Here is a 23,268-nt window from a genome sequence, read left to right as displayed (position 1 = left end):
ACCCCGATTCCAATTTCACTTTGAGTGGTAGGAAGGAAAGGAACTAAGGCAAAACTTGGAAGGAGCGAGAACTCGGAGGGGGGGGAGGGGCTCCTCTGTGCTCCTTTGGGGAGAAGGGACCCATTTTGTTCCTGTGTCCAGATGTTTCTCTACCATCACCAAGGTTATATGTCCTAAGAAGTTGGGATGTTTTCACTCCAGTCTGACCAGGAACTATGCTATGAGCAATAAAGAACTGAAGTCACTAAACCATCTCCTGCCTCTTCAGTAGAGGGACTTAATATCTGGAGATGAGAATGGGATGCTGAAAGGAATTTTGAACAAAGGCCATCCAGCCTGGCCAGAAGGAAGCGATGAACCACGGGACCCCAAATTCAAAGGCTGAACAAAGGAAACGAGTCACCGCCTTACCATCCGATCCCAGTTTTCCAGATTGTCATTTATGGATTTTCATGCTATACAAAAATGAAGCTGCTACCTCCTTAACTATTGTATATATATTTGTAAAGTTTGCCAAAACTGTTTGCTTGAAAATAAATGCTTTGTTTGGTTCTTGGTTGAGTTGTTGGCTGTTTTGGGAGGTTGAAGATAGAAGGGATTCTACCCCCCCCCCCCTTGTTGATCAGAGACGCCAATTTCCCTTTGAGTGGTAAGAGGAGCAACCAAGGCAAAACCTGGAAGGAGCAAGAACTGGGGAGGGTTCCCGTGAGCTCCTTTGGGAAGGAGGCAGCCATTTTGTTCCTGTGTCCAGATGTTTAGCATCACCAGCTGATCTTTGGTAAAGTGTCTATTCGGTCTTGGCTTGGTGGTGGCAGCAATAGAGGCTGCTTTCCCCACAAATCCATCTTTGCCTCAGGCTATTGGCCAAGTGGCCGGTCTTTGAGCCTCGTCTGGGGGCTCTTGGGAGACATGAGTTCAGTGACTGGCCAGAGCCGTCCTGGTCCCCTCGCAGAAGGACAGCTTCTCCTGCTTGTGGAAGATCCTCTATGGGCTTTTCAGGTGCCCAACGTGGCCCAAGAGTGAGGAGACCCTTGATTGATGGGAAAGATGTTCCCATATTATAGAGGTTCTTTCTATGTAAGTGAAAAGCATTGAGACGTTCCCCACACCCTCAGTTGCTTCACATCACAGCTTTTACTGGCAATTTTGTTGTAATGTCCCCTAGGAGAGGCCTTGAACAGACAGGACAAAAACAACACACGTGGTAGCAACTTTCTGGATAGACCTCTCTCTCTCACTGCCTTCTTTGCTTTGCCTGAATTTCTTGGAGTCCCCTATTTTCAGGTGGGCAAAGAAGCCCCTTTGCAAAGGGAAGGCTTCTCTCAAATTCAGGTCCCAATTTCTTATCTGCTCCAGGCCAAAGTTGGGGCCTGAGTTTGGAGGCAACAGCAGAATCTCTCTTTCATGGACAATTCAGAGTTACAAATGCTGCCTGCAGTCCCTAAAATGGTGGAATGCTCCCTACAGTCAACTTCAAATGGCTGATGGCTGACTGCCAATGGGATCCAATGCAACATGGCACATGGTTCTCTCCCCCCATTTAAAGCTGACAGAGGGCCAGTCCCTCACCATTCACATTTTAAAATATTATAATGCCGTCACCCATAATATATAAATTTAAACCCTTTCCCCTTTTGTTTTGCTCTTAGTTTACTTATTTTCCCCTTCCTCCCCCTACTCACCCCCTCCAAAGTGCCTCCCCATGCTCCCCCCATTGGAGAAGTGGAGGACAAAAGTACCCCTTGTCCTTCCTTGAAGACACCCATCCTGATTACGTTCCCACATCTCTGAACTCCTCTTACAACCACTTTTTTTTAAAGAAAAGTCTCCCCCATCTTCCTTTATTTTACTATTGAGAAATACCTCCCCTTGCTTTATACTCATCCCTTCCCCCATAAAAGAGAGTAGAATAAAAAAACCAATAGATAAAAATTTTCAAAAACATTTCCAAAGAAAAGAGACAGAGTCAGTTTCAGGTCTTCACTTTCTCGCTTTCCTCTCAGGCTGCAGTCTTTGTTTTCTCCTCTGCTCCTTTCTCAAGGCCTCAACCTGTTCAACCAATACTCTCAGTTGCTCCTCTTTTTGCCTTTCCTTTGGTTCGAGCTACCATGGCCACTTGAATCGGAGGCTGCTTCTGCTCCTCCTCCTCCTGCTCCTGCTCCTTGTAACTCTCCAAACTCTCCGAACTCAATACCCAACTGCTGCAATAATGCTTTTCCCTCCTCCAATGTAAGTGCTTTAAACATCTCATTTCCTTGAAACACCAAAACAGCTGCAGGAAAAGCCCAAGTGAATTGCTGTGGTTAGCTCTGCCCCAGCTCCTGCCCCAAGGACTGTGGCTGTGGGGGAGACATCCACATGCTGCAGGCCTGTTTCCCCCCCCCCCCCGTGGAATCTGCTGATAAAGGCTCCTCTGACCAAGAAGACATGAGTGACAGGGAGGAGGAGAGTGTGACAGACAGCTCAGAAGGAGATCAATTCTCTAGCTCCTCCTTGGATTCAGAACAAGAGTTAATGATACAGCCACGCACGAGGAGAGCGATGCATAGGCAACAACAACTGAGAGATTATTATCAACAAAAATGAGTTTTTCCCCTCGCCTAATAGCAATTTGTCCAATATTGAGAAATTTTCTTGGATTTCACTATATTTTTTTATCTTTTTGCCACCTCACCTGGATTTGGGCATACGGCCACCACTCTTCAAAGGTAGCCCCATGTAGAGAGCATTACAGTAGTCAAGCCTTGAGGTGATGAGGGCATGCGTGACTGTGAGCAGTGACTCCCGGTCCAATAGGTTGCTCCTCTCTGTACCTGTTCCAGGGTTCTCAGCATCTTTTTTGGATCATGGAGACCAGAATTGGACCAGCATCCCAAGGGGAGTCTCACTAGTGCAGGATAAACCAGGATTATCCTTTCTCTGCTTCTTTTGATGTTGTCGCTTCTCTGTTGACACTAGGGCTGTGTTGCTTTTTGTCAACTCCACCTGATCCCCCACTTCGACAGGCTGTGCGGGGTCTCCCCTCTTCCTCGCCTGCGCCCCTCCCTCCCCCCAGGCTTAGAGCATCCGCTTGCTTTTCTCAGCCCCCCCATCTGCCCCTCCCCCAGGGACGGAATGCCTGGAAGGGGATTTCCCGATAGAACTTTCGCTTTCCTTTTCTCTCCCTCTAGCCAGTTGCGCCTGGGCGTCTGCCTAGCAACGATGACGACATGGAGATACATTTTTTCTACTGGCTGAGCTTGCCCAATCACCGCCTTTTCCTGGATTGTGGCGTTGCTGGTCACACGGGGCGAGTCTTTGTTTGCCTGCGTCTCCAGAAGGGAGTGGGGTTGAGGATCGGAGCAGGATGGCTCTGCGTAATGCGCCCTTCTGGCTTCTGGTGCTGCTGGCGGTCGCCCTCCGGGACAGCTGCGATGGTGAGTCCCTTTGGGGTCTTCGGGGGTTCCGACCCCTTTTTCTCTTCCCCGCCCCAAAAGAGTTGATTCCCAGAAATAGAATCCTGATTCGGTCCTCCTTCTAGTCTGGGAGTTGAAGTCCAAGTGCCTGAGTTAGAGAAGCTCTGAGAGGCACAAAGTGCCGGATCAGCTTCAAAAGAGGAAAAGTGTCAGAGAAATTGAGATTCAGAATAAATCTGTTGCCTTTCTAGCACCTGGGAATTATGGTTTCGGACCCTAATTGGGTGGCTGGAATTCTTTATTTATTCTCTCTTGGGATAATCACAGGTTTTCTGCGGCACAGCAATAGCACCAGCGCTTAGACTTATATATGTAGTCCTCCATTTGCGACAACAATTGAGCCTAGAATTTATGTTGGTCAGCGAAAAATTTGTTAGTTTTGCCTAAATTTATGACTTTTCTTGCCACATTTGTTAAGCAAATCACTGCAGTTGTTAACTAGTAACATGGTTTTTTAAGTGAATCTGCTTCCCCATTGAGTTTGATTGTCAGAAGGTTGCAAAAGGGGAGCACACGATCCCGGGACCCTGCGACTGTCATAAGTGTTTGAATTTTGATCATCTGAAGAATGTGGGGATGCTACAATGGTCGTAAGTGTAAAAATGTAAAAATGATTATAGTGTTGTTGTAACTTTAAACGGTCACTAAATGAACCATTGGAAGTGGAGGGCTACCTGTATACCACTTCACAGTGCTTTCAAGCCCACTTGGAGCAGTTGAAAATGTCAGCCTAACAATCTTGTCACTTGGCGGGGCCTAAGGGAAGAGCCTTCCCTGTGGGGGCTCCGGCCCTCTGGAATCAGCTCCCTCTTGGAGATCCATACTGCCCCCACCCTCTCTGCCTTTCACAAGAATCTAAAGGCTCATTTATGCCGCCAGGCTTGGGGCCACTAGACTCTAGCCCCCTGGCCAACAAATGTAATGTATGTTTGTTGTGTGAATGGGAATGATTGATTTTCAATGCTATTGGGTTTTAGATTAATTAGTTAAATTAATTGGATTGGATGTTTACATTGTTTTTATATATGTTATAAGCCGCCCCGAGTCCCCGGAGAGGGGTGGTGTATAAATCTAATAAATGAATGAATTAATGAATTAATGAATGTCCTCATTTTACCAACCTCAGAAGTATGCTTTGTCTTCGGAGAGGGGCGGCACTCAAATCTAATAAACTATAAGTATAAACTATAGCTATTGACTTTTAGCAGGTCAGGATTGAACTCCTGGCTGTGGGCAGCATTAGCCTGCAATGCTGCATTCTAACCACTAGGCCTCCATGGCTCAAGGTTGAGCCCCATTGAGTCCTGGGTTCTAAGACAATTCCTGTTCGGATGCCTGAATTCTGGGACGGGAGGGGGAATTTCCCAGTAGGGGGGGGGGAGGTCCAGCGGGGTACATGGTGTCATTATTCTCCCCTTTGCCTCCCCATAATTCCCAGGCAAGCAGTTTGGGTTTCCTATAAAGATCCCAAGGCTTCTGGTCTCAACCAAATTTCTCCCTCCCCTTCCCCAAATTATAAAATCCCCCCTCAATTCTGCACCTATTAACAATCCATGTTGGGCCTCAGAATGTTTTTTTCTCTCTTGGGGGGACCATATGGGCTTTCCTGCTGTGTTTTGAGCTTCCGAGGATGGAGCCCCCCTTCTTTTTGTGGGGCCTCTGTGTTGGGTTTAACTGTCTTGTAAACACATCTGTCTTGTAAACACATCTCTATGGTCAGGTCGCAATTAACTGACCAGTGTGTCACCTTTTAATGACCAAAAGGGGCAGATACCCTGCAGGCTATATAAACCTCTGCAGAGTAGATGCTCCCTTCCTTCTCTTCTACCTTCTTCTTCTGAACTCCTGTGTGATCCATTGTCCTCGACTGAGGACACATGTGTGAGATGAAATCCAAAGTCATCCTCACACATGGGACCATCCAGAAGTTATTAACATGGACTGGAATATAAACCTATCTGCCTGCAATCTATCAATTGCATGAATCAACATCATTGGAAGTAAAGATTGTATTTTTCATCTTTATGAAGGAGGGATCATTCATTGCTAACAAATGGGATTCTGAACGTGTTATTTCTTGCCATGCTAACTCCCCTGCAAATTAAGCCACCTGAACTCTGCTAATACAAATAATATTAATAATAATCAAAATACCCAACACTCTGCAGCCTCCTTGGGGCAGAGACTGAGCAATGCAGAAGTGGGGGTGGAGGGAGGCCTTGCCGGATGTGGGGAACAATTGGAGAGGAGCACATAAAGTTTGGGGATCCCGCTCTCTCTTTCTCTCTGCTTTTCTTTCCTTTCCTCCCTGTCCCCTTTCTGCCCCCCAACCCTTCAGGTCCTCCAGAAGATGCTCCATTGTCTCTCGGTCGCTCCCTCTTTCTATCCTCTGTTTTTTTTTCTCTCCCATCATCTCCCCCTTCATTTTCTCTAATTCCTCCTCCACCCCTCAGTTCTCTCCTTTTTCTTCTTCTTTCTTTCCTAATGTGACTTAATCCTGTGTAATTAAACTTTTTCTTCCTATTTGTCATACACAAGAGGATTTGTTAATGTGAGTCCTGCTGACTTGTTTAAAAGAATACAAACAATCTGCATTGGTTGCCGATCAATTTCCGGTCACAATTCAAAGTGTTGGTTATGACCTATAAAACCCTTCATGGCACTGGGCCAGAATATCTCCGGGACCACCTTCTGCCGCAGGAATCCCAATGACCGATTAGGTCCCACAGAGTTGGCCTTCTCCAGGTCCCATCGACCAAACAATGTCGGTTGGCGGGTCCCAGGGGAAGAGCCTTCTCTGTGGCGGCCCTGACTCTCTGGAACCAGCTCCCCCTGGAGATTAGAACTGCCCCCATCCTCCTTGCCTTCCGTAAACTCTTTAAAACCCACCTTTGCCACCAGGCATAGGGGAATTGAGATATCTCCTCTGGGCCTATACAATTTATGTATGGTATGTTTGTATGTATGTTTGATTAATAATGGGGTTTTTTAAAATGTTTTTTAAATTATTAGATTTGTTATGAATTGTTCTATTGCTGTTGTGAGCAGCCCCGAGTCTATGGAGAGGGGTGGCATACAAATGTAATAAATAAATAAATAAATAAACGTTGGGATAATATTATAATAGTATGAATTTTGGCATTAATCATTTGTTCTACATAATTAATATGAATATATTTACCTTTTTTTGAGAGTGTGGCTTCTCCTTACACAGGTTAAATATAATCTTGTAGAAGAAAGATCTTACAATTAATGATTGAGTAACCTTGAATTGTTATTTACTGATCTATTGAGATAGTAATGATTTTAACTTATGAAATATGTTTTAAATGGAAAATCTGAATATTTATCATATGGAAGTTTGATTTAAGCAATTGTTTTGAAATAATATATGAAATCCCAATTATTAAGAAAATTATATGATATTGTAATGAAGATGAAGATAACAGGTTTGATTACCTTCCTAAATATATTTTTAGAGGTTTTTGGTTATGATAAAAGAAGGAATTTTTAAAAAAGACATTGAGGAAGAGATTTAGGAGGGAGACGAAGTAGTAGGCCCAAAAATGGAAAGGTGTAACAAATAAAAACCATTTTGGAAGGAAAAGTTACATAATAATAATAACAACAGAGTTGGAAGGGATTTTGGAGGTTTTCTAGTCTAACCCCCTGCTTGGGCAGGAAACCCTATACAGTGGTACTTCGAGATACGAACCCCTTGTGATACGAACACTTCGAGATACGAACCCGGGGTTCAGAAAATTTTTTCCTCTTCTTACGAACTTTTTTCGCCTCACGAACCCACCGCAGATCGCAAAATGGTGCCTGGCTGTCACCTTTTAAAACAGCCGGGGGGCTTCTCAGCGTTCTCCCAAACTCAAACCCAAACCCAAACTTTTCGGGTTTGGGTTCGGGAGGCCGCCGAGAAGCGCTGCCGCCCGCCTATCACCTTCTTAAACAGCAGGGGGGCTTCTCGGCGTTCTCCTGAACTCGAACCCAGAAGTTCAGCAAAAGTTCGGTTTCGGTTTCAGAACGTTACAGCCGGGTGGCGCCGCTCGGCGGAGCGCCGTTTTTGCGATCGGCGGTGGCATTTTCGGCAGATCTGGAGGCTGGAAAGGAGGTGGGGAATCCCAATAGGGAATTCCATGGGCGGAGCTTTGACGTCACGAAGACGTCCTTCCTGGAGGCCACCAGGTGGCCGCCCAGCTGTAACCTTCTGAAACAGCCGAGTGCTTTTCGGTGGCCTCCGAAACCCGAACCCGAACTTTTGCCGAACTTCTGGGTTCGGGAGAATGCCAAGAAGACCCCTGCTGTTTAAGAAGGTGACAGGTGGGCGGCGACGCTTCTCGGCGGCCTCCCAAACCTGAAAAGTTCGGGTTTGGGTTTGGGTTCGGGAGAACCCTTCCTCATTAATTGCTTTTACATTGTTTCCAATGGGAAACATTGTTTCGTGTTACAAACCTCCTTCCGGAACCAATTAGGTTCGTAAAACGAGGTATTACTGTACTACTTCAGACAAAGGGATATCCAACATCTTCTTAAAAACTGCCAGCGTTGGAGCATTCACAACTTCTGGTGGCAGGCTATTCCAGGGATTCATTCATTGTTCTGTCAGGAATTTTCTCCTTATCCTAAGTTGCTTCTCTCCTTGTTTAGTTTCTACACATCAGATAATTTAGGTAACTAATTTATTTATTTATTTCATAGACCAAATTTTTAATCAAGGAACCCTACAACCCAGCCCTCCTTCAATGGTGTCCCGCTTTACCAATGTGAAAATCTGGTCACCTTATTCTTTCCAGACCTGGAAATGGGACCTTCCGTGCCCCATATAGCATCAGGGTCCTTGACTAAAGCCCCCTAATTTTGCCCCTCTGGGTCCCTTCCAGGCGCCTCCTCCCATTCCATGAAGATTTTCTACACCTTCATCTCAGAGCCGAGTCAGGGGCTGCCCCAGTTTGTCCTTGTGGGTTATGTGGATGATCAACTCTTCAGTTACTACGACAACAACAGCCAGAAGGTGCAGCCAAAAGTCTCCTGGATGGAGAAGGTGGAGAAGGAGGATCCCCAATACTGGGACAGAAACACCCAGAGTGTTCGGGGCAATGAGGAGACATTCAGAGATAACCTGGAGACTCTGAGGAGTCGCTACAATCAGAGCGAAGGTGAGTGATGGGTCAGGTGACTCCTCCATCTGTGTTTCTGAATGTTGATATTGATACAAATTGAGGTAAAAAGAGACCGAAATCTTCCCCCTCCCCCATGAAATTTGGAGGGTCTGACCTTGGTGGGTCTCCTGCTGTGGGGGAGGAAGGGAATCACAGGTCTCCCCCCCACAAAACTGACAGTGGATCCTTATTAGATCCTGGGAGGAGCAGCTCCTTGTCCTTCTCTCTCTTTCTTTCTTTTATGTAGATCAATCAGATCCTCTTTGAGACCACCAGATTCTCAGTCCCTCTTTGCAGTCGCAGATCCAGGCTCCTGTTCCCTCTCTGGGATCCCTTCCTTTCCCCCCAGAGGAACAGCAGAGAGAAAGATGGAAGGATCTCCGTCCCTCTGTTTCTTTTTCCACTCCTCCTTCTCTCCGTCTCCCTTGGGATCCTCTGCTGCCTTTTCCAGATTCCCTTTTCCTGGGAAGGTTCAAGGACTCCGTCCTGGGGGGAGGGGAATGCAGGGAGGGAGGGGGAGGGAGGGGAGAAGGGAGGTTAATGATGGGGGCTTTCTTTCCCTTGAAATCTAGGGAGGAAATGGGGGTATCAGTGCCTCTGTCAAAGTCCCTGCAAGAAAGGGGGCAGCTCTGTGTATCTTCAGGACTCCGGAAACCATCCTCCTGTCTCTCTTTTAGGCCTGCACACATTGCAGTGGATGTTTGGCTGTGAGCTCCGGAGAGACGGGAGCAAAGGAGGGTTTCATCAGTATGGCTATGACGGGAGGACCTTCCTCACCTTCGACAAGGAGACCCTCACTTGGGTGGCTCCCGACGCCCAGGCCCAGATCACCCAGAGGAAATGGGACACTATTCCAGGAAAGAATCAGGGACATAAGGCCTACCTGGAGGAAATTTGCATTCAGTGGCTGGAGAAGTACCTGTCCTATGGGAAGGAGACACTGCTGAGGAGAGGTGAGCATCAATGCAAACTGGAGTTTCTTGGACACATTCAGCCCCTTCGAGTCCCTAGTCTACAGCCTGTTTGCCCTGGTGGGAATCCCCCCAACCAGGGCAAACGGGGGGCTTAGCAAAAAAAATTGCAAAAAAAATCTTTTTCTTTTCTCTCTCTCTCTCTTCCTCCCTTTCTCTCTCTTCATTCCTCTTTCTTTGTCTCTCTCTCTCTACCATCCCTCTTACTTTCTTTCTTAATTCCTTCCTCTCCTTTTTCTCTTCCTTCCTCCCTCTCTCTTTTTCTCTCCCTCCTTCTCTCCCCCTCACTCTTTTTCTCTTCCTCCCTCCTTTCTATTTATCTTTCTCCCTCTCTCCCTTTCCTTCTTCCTTCCTTCCTTCCTTCCTTCCTCTTTTCTCTTTCTTTTTCTTCCTCCCTCCCTTTTTCTCTATTTCCCTCCCTCTATCTTTCTTTCTCTCCCTCTATTTTTTCTCTTTCTCCCTCTCTTTCTCTCTCTCCCTCTCGCTCTTTCTTCCTCACTCTTCATTCCTCTTCTCCCCTCCCTCCTCTTTCTCCATAGGGGCCTCCCCCCCCTGTGAACCCAGTCCTGTCCCTGGGGCTCAGTAGGCGCTCCGGCCCCTGGAAGAGAGACGCAAAGGCAGCCTGGTCCAGCCTCCCCTCCCACTTTCCCCCCCTTCGGACCAGGCCCTTTCAGCAGGAGGCTCCTTCCTCCCAGGCACCTGCTCCTTCGGCCAAACAGGGGCTCCGAGGGTGGGGGGTAAACAGGGGGGTGAGGGGAGGATCCCACCTCAGGATGCCCCCAAGTGCACTCAGGTGAGCTCCGACAGCTCCAAGGTGCTGCACTTCCCCTTCGGCGGATCCTGAGGCACCCGGACGGACTGCGCACAGCCTGGAGAGAAGTGTCTGGACATCGCCCTCGGGCTGGCCAGAGCCTCCAGAAGCGCCGAGGAAATCGAAATTTTGAGCAAGCCCACCTCCACCGTCTCCCCTCAGCAAGTGCACCCCTCGCCTGCCCCCACTGTGGCGCCCCTTTATCTCAGTGGGTCCTTTCACTTTTTCTTCCTCGCACGCAGAGATCTCTTCCTCCCTGCAGAGACCTCCACTCAAGCTGGGTTAGGAGCGGGGAGGTGAGGCAGCAGCGGAGAGCCAAGAATCCCTTTCCCTCCAGCCTCTTCCCAAGGGGGCTGGTTGGGAGAAAAATGGAACAGGACGCAAGACAAATGATCAAAAAGATTGACTGTCCCGGTGAAAGCAGGACATTTGGTCACTTTATCCTATCACCACCACTAGAGGGCTCCACTTCTACCATTAGGAAGACATTATCAGTGACCCCAAATGAAGGGTTCATTTCTTTGGGGGGAGGGGAGTGGGGAAGAAAGTTTCTGTCAAACGTTCTCTTAAGCCTCAATTCTCAGTGATCTTTTCCCAAAATTCTCAGTGACCTTTTCTCAGAACAAGCCCCTCCCCACCTTCAGGGACACCTTCTCACCCCACAGGAGGGCTCACATTATAACTTTTTTCCTATTTTTAAAAATTAATTTACCATCTGGAACACCCCTCCCCCCTTGGTCTACCCCTTTCACCCTGGTGTCCCTGATGCCTCCAGGATCAGATGCATTAGATTAGGATCAATGGTGGAATCCCCCCACTGATGATTACCAACAACTCCTCCCTGCCTGGGGAAGAGGACCTTCTCTCTCTTCCATTGGCATCAATCCACCTCCACTCTGCTTTGAGAGACAAAATCTCTTTTCCAAATTGATCAGTGTGAGATTCCCTTTGATCTCTCTTCCCCTTAAAATTGGGGTTGTGTCCCTTGGAAAGAGGCCTGGAGCAGCCTCAGATTCAGGGGAGCAGAAGAGGATGCAGAAAGTAGAGAGAATCTTCTGTGTTGTGGCTGTTTTGAGAGGGACCTTAAGAGACCATCTCCACTCTCCCTCCCCTGAAGGGAGCAGCCCAAGATCAGCCAGAGTTCAAAGCAGACAGAGAGGAATTTCCTTGGATCCTCAATTTGCTGCTGGAGGTTTTTCAGGCTGAGTCCCTGGGAAGGACTCAAAATCAGGAGTTCTTGTGGTTGAGCGTTTTCCAGATTCGGAGCATTTCCCCAAACCCCTTGAGATGCTTCAGGTGTGGAGGGGGAAATAGGGGGAGAGTTTCCTGCCCCTGATTTTCTCACCCACCTTTCAGTCTCTGGAGGGGCTCAGAGTCAATTCCGGTGTTTCCGCAGAGCCTCCAGTGGTGACGATGAGCAGCAGGACGGAGGTGGAGGATGGGATGGAGACGCACGTCTGCCAGGTCCACGGCTTCTACCCCAGGGAGATCGATGCCTCCTGGACGAGGGATGGGGAGGTCTGGCTGCAGGACACTTTCCATGGGTTTCTGGCCCCCAATGCGGATGGGACCTACCACTACTGGATCAGCATCCAGATCGACCCCAAAGAGAGGGGCCGCTATCGGTGCCACGTGGAGCACGACGGCCTGCAGGATCCTCTGGACTTGGAGCTGAAGGGTGAGAGGCTGCAGGGAGGGAAAGGCCGGGCTCTTTGGCAGCCTGGAGGGGGTGGGAGAGAAATCTGACGCCAGGTGTGTCCAGATGTGAACATATAGTACCTGCACTTTAAATCCATTAGTTTTTCCAGTGTTTTAGGTTGGTGAACTGCAGGGACCAGACAGTAGAACTGACTTCAGGTGATGGAAACGACAGAATCCCATCATAATACTTCGCTGATCCTGATGAAATGCCCTTAGATCCTCTCTTAGGCCTCCCCTGGTTCTTCCTCCCAGCAAAATGCATCAGTTAAATTCAGCACCAGAAATAGATTTGCTTTTGTTTAGAATTCCTAAAGTAGAAGAATCAGGAGGAGTCTGCTAGCCACTTTTTCTGAAGGCAAATTTTGATTAAAAATGATGAACTGCAGCTGAATTCAGGAAATGCAGAGAGTGGCTGGACTGATGCATCAGGAGTCAGAAAAGAGGCTCCCAAGTCTGAGTTTTTTTCCCATCAGAGACTAACAGTATTTCTTGCTTTAAAGATCAAAATGTCACTGCTGCAATAAGAAAGAAGTTGCACATTGTTTTATTATATGATACGTCAATTTCTGAGGCTCAGTTAAAACCCAGGGGAAAAGGCCCCTTCTCAAAGAGTTCTGTATATGTGATTAAGTGTCCTTAACATATATTGGATATCCAAAGTTTCAAAATTCATATCCAAATTTTTTTTTATTGATTATTGTCACCATGATACAAGAAATATTAAAATTTAATTGCTCTTTTTCCCAATTCAGGACCCACCGATTCAAAATCCAACCTTGGGCTCATCATCGGCTGCATTGTGGCTGTTGTGGTCTTGGGGATTGCTGGGATCTGTCTTTACAGTAATTTTATTTATTTATTTATTAGTTGGACTTGTATGCCGCCCGTCTCCGAAGACTCGGGGCGGCTCACAACAAGTAAAAACAGTCACAACAATCCAATTAATTAAAATATTTAACGATTTAAGAAAAACCCCATGTAATAGCAAACACACATACAAGCATACCATGTATAAATTAACATGCCCAGGGGAGATGTTTAGTTTCCCCATGCCTGACGGCAAAGGTGAGTCTTAAGGAGTTTTCGGAAGGCAGGAAGAGTAGGGGCAGTTCTAATCTCCGGGGGGAGTTGGTTCCAGAGAGCCGGCGCCGCCACAGAGAAGGCTCTTCCCCTGGGACCCGCCAACCGGCATTGTTTAGTTGACGGGACCCGGAGAAGGCCCACTCTGTGGGACCTAATCGGTCGCTGGGATTCGTGCGGCAGGAGGCGGTCTCGGAGATATTCTGGTCCGATGCCATGAAGGGCTTTAAAGGTCATAACCAACACTTTGAATTGTGACCGGAAATTGATCGGCAGCCAATGCAGACTGCGGAGTGATGGTGAAACATGGGCGTACCTAGGTAAGCCCATGACTGCTCTCGCAGCTGCATTCTGCACGATCTGAAGTTTCCGAACACTTTTCAAAGGTAGCCCCATGTAGAGAGCATTACAGTAGTCGAACCTCGAGGTGATGAGGGCATGAGTGACTGTGAGCAATGAGTCCCGGTCCAGATAGGGCCGCAACTGGTGCACCAGGCGAACCTGGGCAAACGCCCCCCTCGCCACAGCTGAGAGATGGTTTTCTAATGTGAGCTGTGGATCGAGGAGGACGCCCAAGTTGCGGACCCTCTCTGAGGGGGTCAATAATTCCCCCCCCCCAGGGTAATGGACGGACAGATGGAATTGTCCTTGGGAGGCAAAACCCACAGCCACTCCGTCTTATCCGGGTTGAGTTTGAGTCTGTTGACACCCATCCAGGCCCCAACAGCCTCCAGGCACCGGCACATCACTTCCACTGCTTCGTTGACTGGGCATGGGGTGGAGATGTAAAGCTGGGTATCATCGGCATATTGATGATACCTCACCCCATGTCCTTGGATGATCTCACCCAGCGGTTTCATGTAGATGTTAAATAGCAAGGGGGAGAGGACCGACCCCTGAGGCACCCCACAAGGGAGAGACCTCGGAGCCGACCTCTGACCCCCCACTAACACCGACTGCGACCGGCCAGAGAGGTAGGAGGAGAACCACTGAAGAACAGTGCCTCCCACCCCCAGCCCCTTCCAACCGGCGCAGAAGGATACCATGGTCGATGGTATCGAAAGCCGCTGAGAGATCGAGGAGCACCAGGACAGAGGATAAACCCCTGTCCCGGGCCCGCCAGAGATCATCCATCAACGCGACCAAAGCGATTTCCGTGCTGTAACCGGGCCTGAAACCCGACTGCTGGAGACCTAGATAAGATGGGGAGATTCCCCCTAAAATGCATCCTTTGGGGAGCTCCTTCTGGGCTCCCTTCTGTCCTTTTGTCCCAGCCCTCTTGGGGAGCATCAGAGATCTCAGCCTCTTGCTGGGACTCCAGTCTCGGTTCAGCTGAGTCTGAGATTCAGGCAGTCTGAGGTTCTTCTGAGTTGGGAAGAGGCATCCTGGTTCCTCTGTCCCCCTCAAAGGCTTTGATCAAAGAGCAGCAGAGAAGAATTTCCATGGGAACCTCCCTTCCCTCCCAGCTGCTTCCCCCAATTCCCCTCCACCCATCTCGGAGGCAGTAGGTCTCTCTTGGGGCAAATCAGGAGATACATCTGTATTTTGAAGATATTTCTGTCTTTATTGATGGGACAAACAGCCTGTGAAATATCTCCTGGGGTTCTTCCTCTTACTGAGGGTAGATTTCTTTGAGCTTTCATTGATTTTTCTCCTTGCAGACAGACATCAGGAAGACTACAATGCAGCCCCAAGTGAGTGATTTGTCCTCCTTCCATGTAATCTCCAACTTAGAACAGGCCTCATAGGCCCCTTCACTTGAGGATTGTGTGTGTGTGTGTGTTTAAGCACAAAAGCAACTCATGAAGCTTCATAGTTGTGCTATTTCCTCCTAAGAACTAAGCTGGGGAAGGAGGCCCCCTTTCCATAAGAGCCAGGCTGATATTGGGAGTGAAGATCTAGGACAAGAAACCCCCCAGAGGATGAGAAGATCCACCTGGGTGAAAGGTTTGCTCTGAGTGAGAAGCTGCTCTGGTCTCCAAGTAGGAGGAACTTGCAGAATCCACTTTCCTTGCACTGGTTTGTTCCTGCGGAGGAGAAGGGGAACTCTCCCTGTTGGATTTCCAGGCACTTTCATCCAGGCAGGGAAGGCAGCCCACAGTCTGCATGGTGGAGCCTGGGCCCCTTTGAGGGAAAGAGCCCTTCATTCCTTGGTGGGAAATAGGAAAACCACTGGCAATGCCGTGATCCCCAATGGTTAGAGACTCTTCAGGTGGCATAGCTGAGACATGGCTGATTCTGGAAGTGGGGAGCGTCTCCTTTCAGAGATGCGTCCAGCTGGGTTGAGGGTTTGGCACCAGCCGGTCTCCAGGGCGCAGGGCAGGTGGGATGGCAGTGGTCCTCTGAGAGTCTCTTTTGGCCTTTAAGGGCCTTGGTCCCCAGGTTTCTGGTTGTGATTCCATTTCTGAATCTAAGCTCAAGAGATAAGTTGGGCTTCTTAATACTGTACTAGCCTCCTTGATGCATGGCCACCTCCCTGCCTGAGTGCTAGAGACCATCTCAGCGTTGGCATGGAGTTGCCCCAGGATTCTGGTCCTGGGAGTCTTCAATCTGCCATCCCTGGATTTGGTCTCGGAAGTGGCCCAGAAGTTCATGTTCACCATGGTGGACATGGGCCTTTTCCAGATCATCTTGGGCCCAACTCGGGACAGTGGTCGCACACCAGATATGATCTTATTTTCAGAGCAATGGCAATGTGATCTGGTGGGGCAATCTAGGCCGTAATGTAATGTTTAAAATATTTTATATGACATTTGTTGAATTTTATTGCAAGCTTCCTGGAGTCACCTTGGAGAGATGGATGTCATAGAAGTTAAATCATGAAATAAATGAACAGCCTGGTCTCCTCTGAGAGATTCATGAGGCTGCAGAGGTTTAATGGTGAAGAGAGAGAAGAGGATCAGGACAAAGGATTCCTGTTCCTGTGTCCATTCCCTTTCTGTCCTCTCACTCTGTGTCTCTCTCTCCAATGCAGGGAGGAACCAGGCCATTTAGCAGCCCCCTCGCAGGTGAGTGACCCCAATGGGGGCAGTATGGAGTTGGGGAAGGAATGGAGATTGAGGACTTTGAGGTCCCAGGAACAACCAAGGGTGAAGATACTTTGGGAAACCCCTGTTCTCTCCTAATCTACTCAGACGTTAGAAAGTGAGGAATTTGAGGGAGAGTCAGAGGGCACTGGGGAGAGGCTGCCTGCCCCCAAATTCTTATTCTGCAAGGCCAGACTGGGGCCCCTCTCAGGCTCAGACTGTCTGGGATCAGGAGTCTCAGAGACCTGCAAAGAGGAGATTTGAGTGTCCTCAGGGCGTTGGGAGAAATATCCATCTGGTTCGGTTCACAAATGACAGAGAGGAAGAGAGACAAACAAACAAACAAACAAAACCCCCAACATTCCTATTTATATATATTTCCCTTTTCTTTTAAATACCTTTATTTAGCCTAGTTGGTTTTCCAGCTTCGTTCTTCAGCACAGTCCACTCTTCATGCACTCTTCATGCCCACCTGGACAGGCAGTCTCCTTCCGTCCCAGGCATCCAGCAAGTCTTCCACAGAGCAGCCCATCCTGACCCTCCAGCTACAGCATCCCAGGTTTCCCCATTTCCCATGCAGAAATTCAATTCGGCTCTGCTGGATCCTGGTGTAAAACGAGTCTCCTAGCAAGACTCCCACCCCACCTGGCTGTTTTCAGACCAGAAAGGGTTTAGGGGGACTCCACTGCTCCCCTCAGTGAGTAAGGGCACCTCCTTCCACTGGCTTTACTCCTGCCTGGCAGTTTTCAGATGCTGGGAGGACCTCTGCTTGCTTCCAGAGTTATGGGCCAGGGGTGAAATTCAGCAACTTCTGACAGGTTCTGGAGAACCAGTAGCAGAAATTTTGAGTAGTCCAGTGTTCCCTCAATTTTCACAGGTTCAAACTTCGCAAAAAGTCTATACCACGGTTTTTCAAAAATATTAATTAAAAAAATACTTCGTGGTTTTTTTCCTTTATACCACTTTTTTTTCCGCCCCATGACATCATGTCATCCCCAAACTTTCATCCACCTTTAATAAATATCTTTGTAAAATAAAATTTAATAAATAAACCTGGTGAGTAATAATCTAAATGGTTGCTAAAGGAATGGGAAATTGTAATTTAGGGGTTTAAAGTGTTAAGGGAAGGCTTGTGCTACTGTTCATAGCCAAAATAGTGTATCTACTTCCGCATCTTTACTTCACGGAAATTTAACTTTTGCGGGCAGTCTCGGAACGCATCCCCCACGAAAATTGACGGGACACTGTATAGAGAACAGGCAAATACCATCCCTGGCTGGTCTCATAGTCAGGTGAGAATCGAGATTTTGCAGTATCCTTCCCATTCTACGCCCACCAAGCCACGGCCACAGAAGGTCCTGAGTTCTGGCCTGACCTCCTAGAGTGGCCCAAACTGCTTTGTAAGGCTCGTAGTAGCATTTTTAATATAGCTTCTAGACTTGTGTTGCAATTTCTGATCAGTAATGGGCTTCTGCTGATTGACAGGTTTTAGAGAAGGTTCATAGTGAATTGGGGTGAGGAACAGGATAAAGAGTAGCTGGTTTTACTTTAAGGGAGAGTGATGAGATGTTAACCTTCATCAGAGTTGCTTGGATTGAAAGGGGGGGGGTTGTCCTTTATTTTTGTGTGTGTAAGTGCCATTTATGTATTTTCAGAGTTTAGAAAAATGGAAGAGGAACCTTCCTCCATCATCAAGTGCTGAACAGAGATCGTTTTTTCCTGCTGCCGACAAACAGCTGATTTTGCCACCAAAGCTGGTTATTTGGTGGTTTTGCTCCTTGTTTTTTAAAGGGGAGACTAGAAATGACCCAAGATGATCTTCGGACAATCAAGCACAGACAGAGAAGAGAGGAGGCTGGATGCTGCAATTTTTATTAAGGAGTGATCAGAAGGTCTAATGTCTCACCATCTTTTGCCTTCAGCTGCTCAGCTTTCTTAAGCACATCTGGGTTTTAACTGCACTTCTTGAACCTTTTCAATCACCTGATTCATAATTATTTGACTTTTGACCTATTTTACAATGCCTTTATTTGACTTTTTGAACATTTTTTTTGCTCATTAAATTCAAAATTATTCTTTTTAACTGTAAGGAATTTGTGGTGGATGTTACGTTTACCTATATACGGTATTATATTATAATCTGGCTCTTTCTAACTTTTTTTTTAAGACCCTCAATATTTCTCCCTTAATTTTTTTATGGGAAATTTCCACCACCACCCCCTTATTTAATTCTACCACAAGAGTAAAAAGAAAATTTCCCTGTGGAAGCTGTTGCTTATCTGCTTCTCTTACCTTTGAAGAGAAAACTAAGAGTGTTTTTCATGTCTTTGAAAGAACATAAATTATTTTGGGAGATCATTGAAAGAAGAATGCCCAATGTCTGGATTGCGAAAAACAAAATAAAATAAAATAAAAATGTGAATAACGATAAAATTATTTAAAATATTAAATTTAGAGAGAAAAATCAAATTGTTATTAAGAGGAAATATTACTACCATAAGGCACTATTATACTATTGAGAAAATTAAACATAAAAATGAATATATTAACAGAAAAATTAACAAGGTGTATGTATGTGTAATAACCAATAAAGGGAAATATTATTATAAATGAATGAGCTGCAAACCAATTATACTGCCATTTAGCAGGTGTAAATACTAAGCTATGATATCAAATAATCCATGTATAAAGCATGATGCTTTATTTTTGTTGTATGTTATATGTATATACCAAATGTTGTATTGTTTTGTTTTTTCTTAGTTTTCTTTCTTTTTTAAAGTAAATATTTAATAAAGTATTTTTTTTTAAAAAGAAAGAAGAATGCCCACTTATGGGGGAAAAAAGGATAGAAAACACACACAATTTCAATCACATGCTAAAGAGCAACAATATTATACATATGAAGAAAAATAAGGAGTAAACATTATGTACAGATACCCAGGTGGCTTTCAACAATTGAGACGCTGACATCCCAACACAGTAGATATAACAAAAAAAGATAACATATGATGATTTGTTAGACTCAACTGGACGCTTAAAGATCAGTCAAAAATTAGAAGAGGAAGGGAAAAGTATGAATTGGATAACATATTATAAAATACAAAGTAGATATAAAGCAGGCCTGGTAAAATTTGGTATAGCTAAGAAATATAATTTAATAGATAAAATATTGATTGGACCAGATATTACATTTATAACAAAAATGTATAATTATCTTTTATATTCTGATAACATTGAGGAAACAGTGAAAGAGAATATGTTAGCCTGGATGAAAAAATTTGGCTGCATGATCCAATTAGAAGATTGGGAAAAATATGAAAGGAACATTATAAATTCACTTTATTAGTGCCGTATAAAGAAAATGTTCTACCAGTGGCATTAGGCCCCGGCATGATTAGCCAAAATCTATCCAAATGTAAATCTATCCAAATGTAAATCCAAAGTGTAAAACAGATCATGGAACATCTTGCCACTTATGGTGGCCAGATTAGCACTTGCACAAACATGGAAGGATGAAACGCCCCCCTCCCCCCCTTACAGAGATAATAGTAATAAAGAAAATGTTGGACTGTGCAGAAATGAGCAGGCTTACTATAGAATTGTAGAATTATCAAAGGAAAAAATTCTATACGTGTGGGAAAAATTGCATATATGGCTTGAAAAAAATTATATACAGTATATATAAATGACCAGTATTTAATAATCAGTACTTGTAAATACTAATACAAAATAAATAACTAATATAAAAGGTAAATATTAAATGGAAAAGATTATTGATAAGATAGTTTGTAGTGAAATTGATACGCTGATGCTACAGAAATGTAAATGAAGTTATTTGAATGATTTGTTAATGTCTTATATGTTTGTATGGTTTTTAAAAATCTAATAAAATTAGTTTTTTTTTAAAAAGAAAGAAGAATGCTCTCCAATGTACGGTTTTATGTGACAATAAAAAGAAAAAAATTGATAGGTGAAGAAAGGGTTTGCAAAATCAATGTGGTATCCAAAAGCAGGAAATAAGTTGTACCTGATTTCCAGTGTGAGGAATTGGAATTCCATCTGTCACTCTCAGATGTGGACAAGTATTTGGTTTTTCAGAAAAAATTGACAAGAACTCTGAGATTATTCAACATGAATAAGATATTTAGAACAGAGACTTCTGAACTTTGGAAATGAGATATAATTGTTGATAAAGTTCTTAATTGAAAACCTAAGGGAAGGTTTTACTATTTAAAATTAGACACAGATTATTTGACCTGCATTCAGATATAATGATGAAAGTGATTGTGGCCAATAAGAAATTGTGTAGACTTTCTATGAATAAATTATAATAACAGACTATTAGCAGAGTGCTTTAAATTTTAACTTTGCTCTTTTTCAATCTATTAACTATTTTTTCTTTCACATATGTAATCAATGCTAGGTCAGGTTGCAAATAGATGTACAAGATTATAAATTCTGGGCCTCTTTTGCAAAGGAGGAAGCTATTATTGTTGCAATAGATTACTCAGGGTTCAACTGGGAGGCATAATATGTCATTTTCTCTCTTTAAAATTGCTTTTTCAATTTTTTTGTTTAGTTTTGTTCTGTCTCTGTTTAATCTTTTTATTTTTTATTTGGGATTTTAATCTTTGAAATAAATTTAAAAGGTTAATTCTAAGAAAAAATGGACCAGGAGATCCAGAGTTGGGCCTGGCTGCTTCCCCAATAACCATTTCACACACACTGTAAGAAGACCAAAATTGTTTGCTGAAAATAAATGGTGGTTTTTTTTCATTTCTACTCACCTGAGTTGCTGCTTCTACTCACCTGAGCTGCTGAGTCTTATTGGAAGTTGGGAATAACAAGGATTTCCCCCTCTGTTGCTCAGAGACTTTTATTTCACTCTGAGGGGGGAGAAGAGTTGGAACCAAGGCAACAACTGGGTGGGGGAGGGGAACTCCTCTCTGCTCCTTTGGGGAGGAGGCGGCCATTTTGTTTCTGTGCCTGTTTCTCCAGCATCACCAGCTGATCATCTGTAAAATGGCTGCTTTTGGTCTTGGTTTATTGATGGCAGGGACAGAGGCTGCTTTTCCCTCCAATCCTCCGGGTCTCTGAGCCTCATCCAGGGGCCCTTCGGGAGGCAGGAGTTCAAGGCCCGGCCAGAGCCGTCCTGGTCCCCTTGCAGAAGGGCAGCTTCTCCTGCTTCTGAGAGATCCTCTCTGGGCTCCTCAGCTGCCCCATCTGATGCAGTGGCCCAAGAGTGGGGAGACCCCTGATTGATGGGAAAGATGTCCCCCATATTACAGATAGTCCTCAACTTACGACCACAATTTTAGGTTGCTAAATGAAAAATGTGTTAAGTGAGTTTTGCCCCATTTTACGAGCATTCATGCCACAGTTGTTAAGTGGTTCACTGCAGTTGTTAAATCAGTAACACAGTTGTGAAGTGAATCTGGTTTTCCCCTTGACTTTGCTGGTCAGAAGGTTGCAAAAGAGGCCCCTTGACCGCTGGACTCTGCAAAGGTCATAAGTATGAGTCAGTTGCCAAGCACCCAAATGTAAATCACCTGAGCATGAGGAAGCTGAAAGGGTCATAATTGTGAAAAATTGTCATGTGTCTTTTTTTTCAGTGCTGTTGTAGCTTTTCATGGTCACTAAATGAACTGTTGTAAATCGAGGACTACCTGAAAAGTGAACGCTTTCTGTTCAAGGATGGGTGAAAAGGGGGTGGGAGGGTCTTTTACCCCAATTCCTTTTGGGCTTCCCAGATGCCCTCAAGAGTTCCCATCTTTCACAGCATAAAAAGTAGGAAATTTAAAGTGGACGCCTCCAACCTGCAACACGAGAACCACATTCAGCTTTGGCCAGCTAATAATGCAGTCCCACAAAACTTTTAATCTTATAATAAATAATATAAAAAATAAAATTGTACATTAACTATACAGTATATGATTCATAGGCAGCCCAAGACGATTCCTTTTCATTCAATGCTGCCCAAGGAAGCCAAAAGGTTGGAGAGGCTTTAAAGCATTTGCTGAGAATTCAATCTGTATTTGAGCCCCTTCTTCTGAATCAAACAATGAGAAATGTTCTATTTCTTAGATACCCCTCTGACTGGCCACAAGAGCTTTTGAGCCTTTTCATCCCGAGGGTGGTCACTCGGAGCTGCAACAGAATCATAGGGCTGGGAGGACCTCAGAGGTCTTCTAGTCCAACTTCCAGGTTAAGTTGGGAGAGCTTATATCCCATCCTGTTTTGTTTTTTAAATCCTCCAGTGATGGAGCAGCCACAACTCCAGGAGAATAATTGTTCTATTGCTTAATTTTATTTATTTATTTGTCAATCAACTACAGTATAGAATAGTAGTTTATATAAACATAACATAGAAAGTAATGATAAAGTCTGCAGAGAGGGGCGACATACAAATCTAATAAATTCTTATTCTTATTATTATAAAAAGAGACAATAGGACAGTAGGACAGGGGCAGTAGGCACAATGGTGTGGTTATGCACGCTTCTTACAGACGTCTTAGAAAAGGGGAGAGGTCAACTGTACACAGTGATGGGCTCCTACAGGTACAGTCAGGTATGCAGAACTGGTAGAAAAATTTTGAATTTTTTTCTTTTTTTCCCCTCTGGCTTCTGTGTGTTTTTCCTCTTGCAGTAAATGAGGTTGAATGTGCATAATTTTAGAAGAGCTGTGTGTGCGTTTGTGTGTGTACATACACACACAGTTTATATAATAGATAATGTATATTTTTGTGTGCCTGTGTATAATTTGCATGGAAACATATGGCATATATACATAGAAATTAATTGTATATTTTGGATGTTCAGTAATAGTAAAAATATAGGGAAATTGTATCTCTTTGAGGTGAGGAGAAGCCAGGCAGGCATCCTAACCCAAACTCCTGATGTGAGTGAGGTCAGGTTGGCCACCTTTAAGCCAGTCAAGTGACCTTTAAGCCACCACCCCTGTCACATGACCGTCAAGCCACTCCCACCTGGTTACATGGCTGGCAAGCCCCACCCACAAAATAAACCATGCCCAGTGTGGTAGTAAAAAATTTTGTA

The 23,268-nt window shown here is 45.2% G+C and overlaps 1 protein-coding gene across 1 annotated transcript; it reads left to right on the top strand.

Moving 5' to 3' along the window:
• Nucleotides 1–3,318: 3,318 nt before the first annotated feature.
• LOC139159745 (major histocompatibility complex class I-related gene protein-like) lies at nucleotides 3,319–18,628 on the top strand. The gene is made up of 8 exons (XM_070737118.1): nucleotides 3,319–3,416; nucleotides 8,345–8,620; nucleotides 9,301–9,576; nucleotides 11,802–12,083; nucleotides 12,859–12,948; nucleotides 14,848–14,880; nucleotides 16,161–16,194; nucleotides 17,868–18,628. The coding sequence occupies exons 1-7, from the start codon at nucleotides 3,347–3,349 to the stop codon at nucleotides 16,178–16,180; spliced, it is 1,047 nt and encodes a 348-aa protein (XP_070593219.1). The 5' UTR covers nucleotides 3,319–3,346; the 3' UTR covers nucleotides 16,181–16,194; nucleotides 17,868–18,628.
• The last annotated feature ends 4,640 nt before the right edge of the window (nucleotides 18,629–23,268 follow it).

Source organism: Erythrolamprus reginae, chromosome 2, assembly GCF_031021105.1.
Source record: "Erythrolamprus reginae isolate rEryReg1 chromosome 2, rEryReg1.hap1, whole genome shotgun sequence".
NCBI classification, from domain to species: domain Eukaryota; kingdom Metazoa; phylum Chordata; class Lepidosauria; order Squamata; family Dipsadidae; genus Erythrolamprus; species Erythrolamprus reginae.
The sequence above is the reverse complement of the archived record's forward strand: the minus strand, read 5'-3'. Positions and strand labels throughout refer to the sequence as shown.

Bases quoted from the DNA above. Each gene is read 5' to 3' on its own strand.
- LOC139159745 (XM_070737118.1), top strand. From the start codon at position 3,347: ATGGCTCTGCGTAATGCGCCCTTCTGGCTTCTGGTGCTGCTGGCGGTC. The intron at 3,417-8,344 runs GTGAGTCCCTTT...GGTCCCTTCCAG, and splicing joins CCTCCGGGACAGCTGCGATG to GCGCCTCCTCCCATTCCATG. The intron at 8,621-9,300 runs GTGAGTGATGGG...TCTCTCTTTTAG, and splicing joins TCGCTACAATCAGAGCGAAG to GCCTGCACACATTGCAGTGG.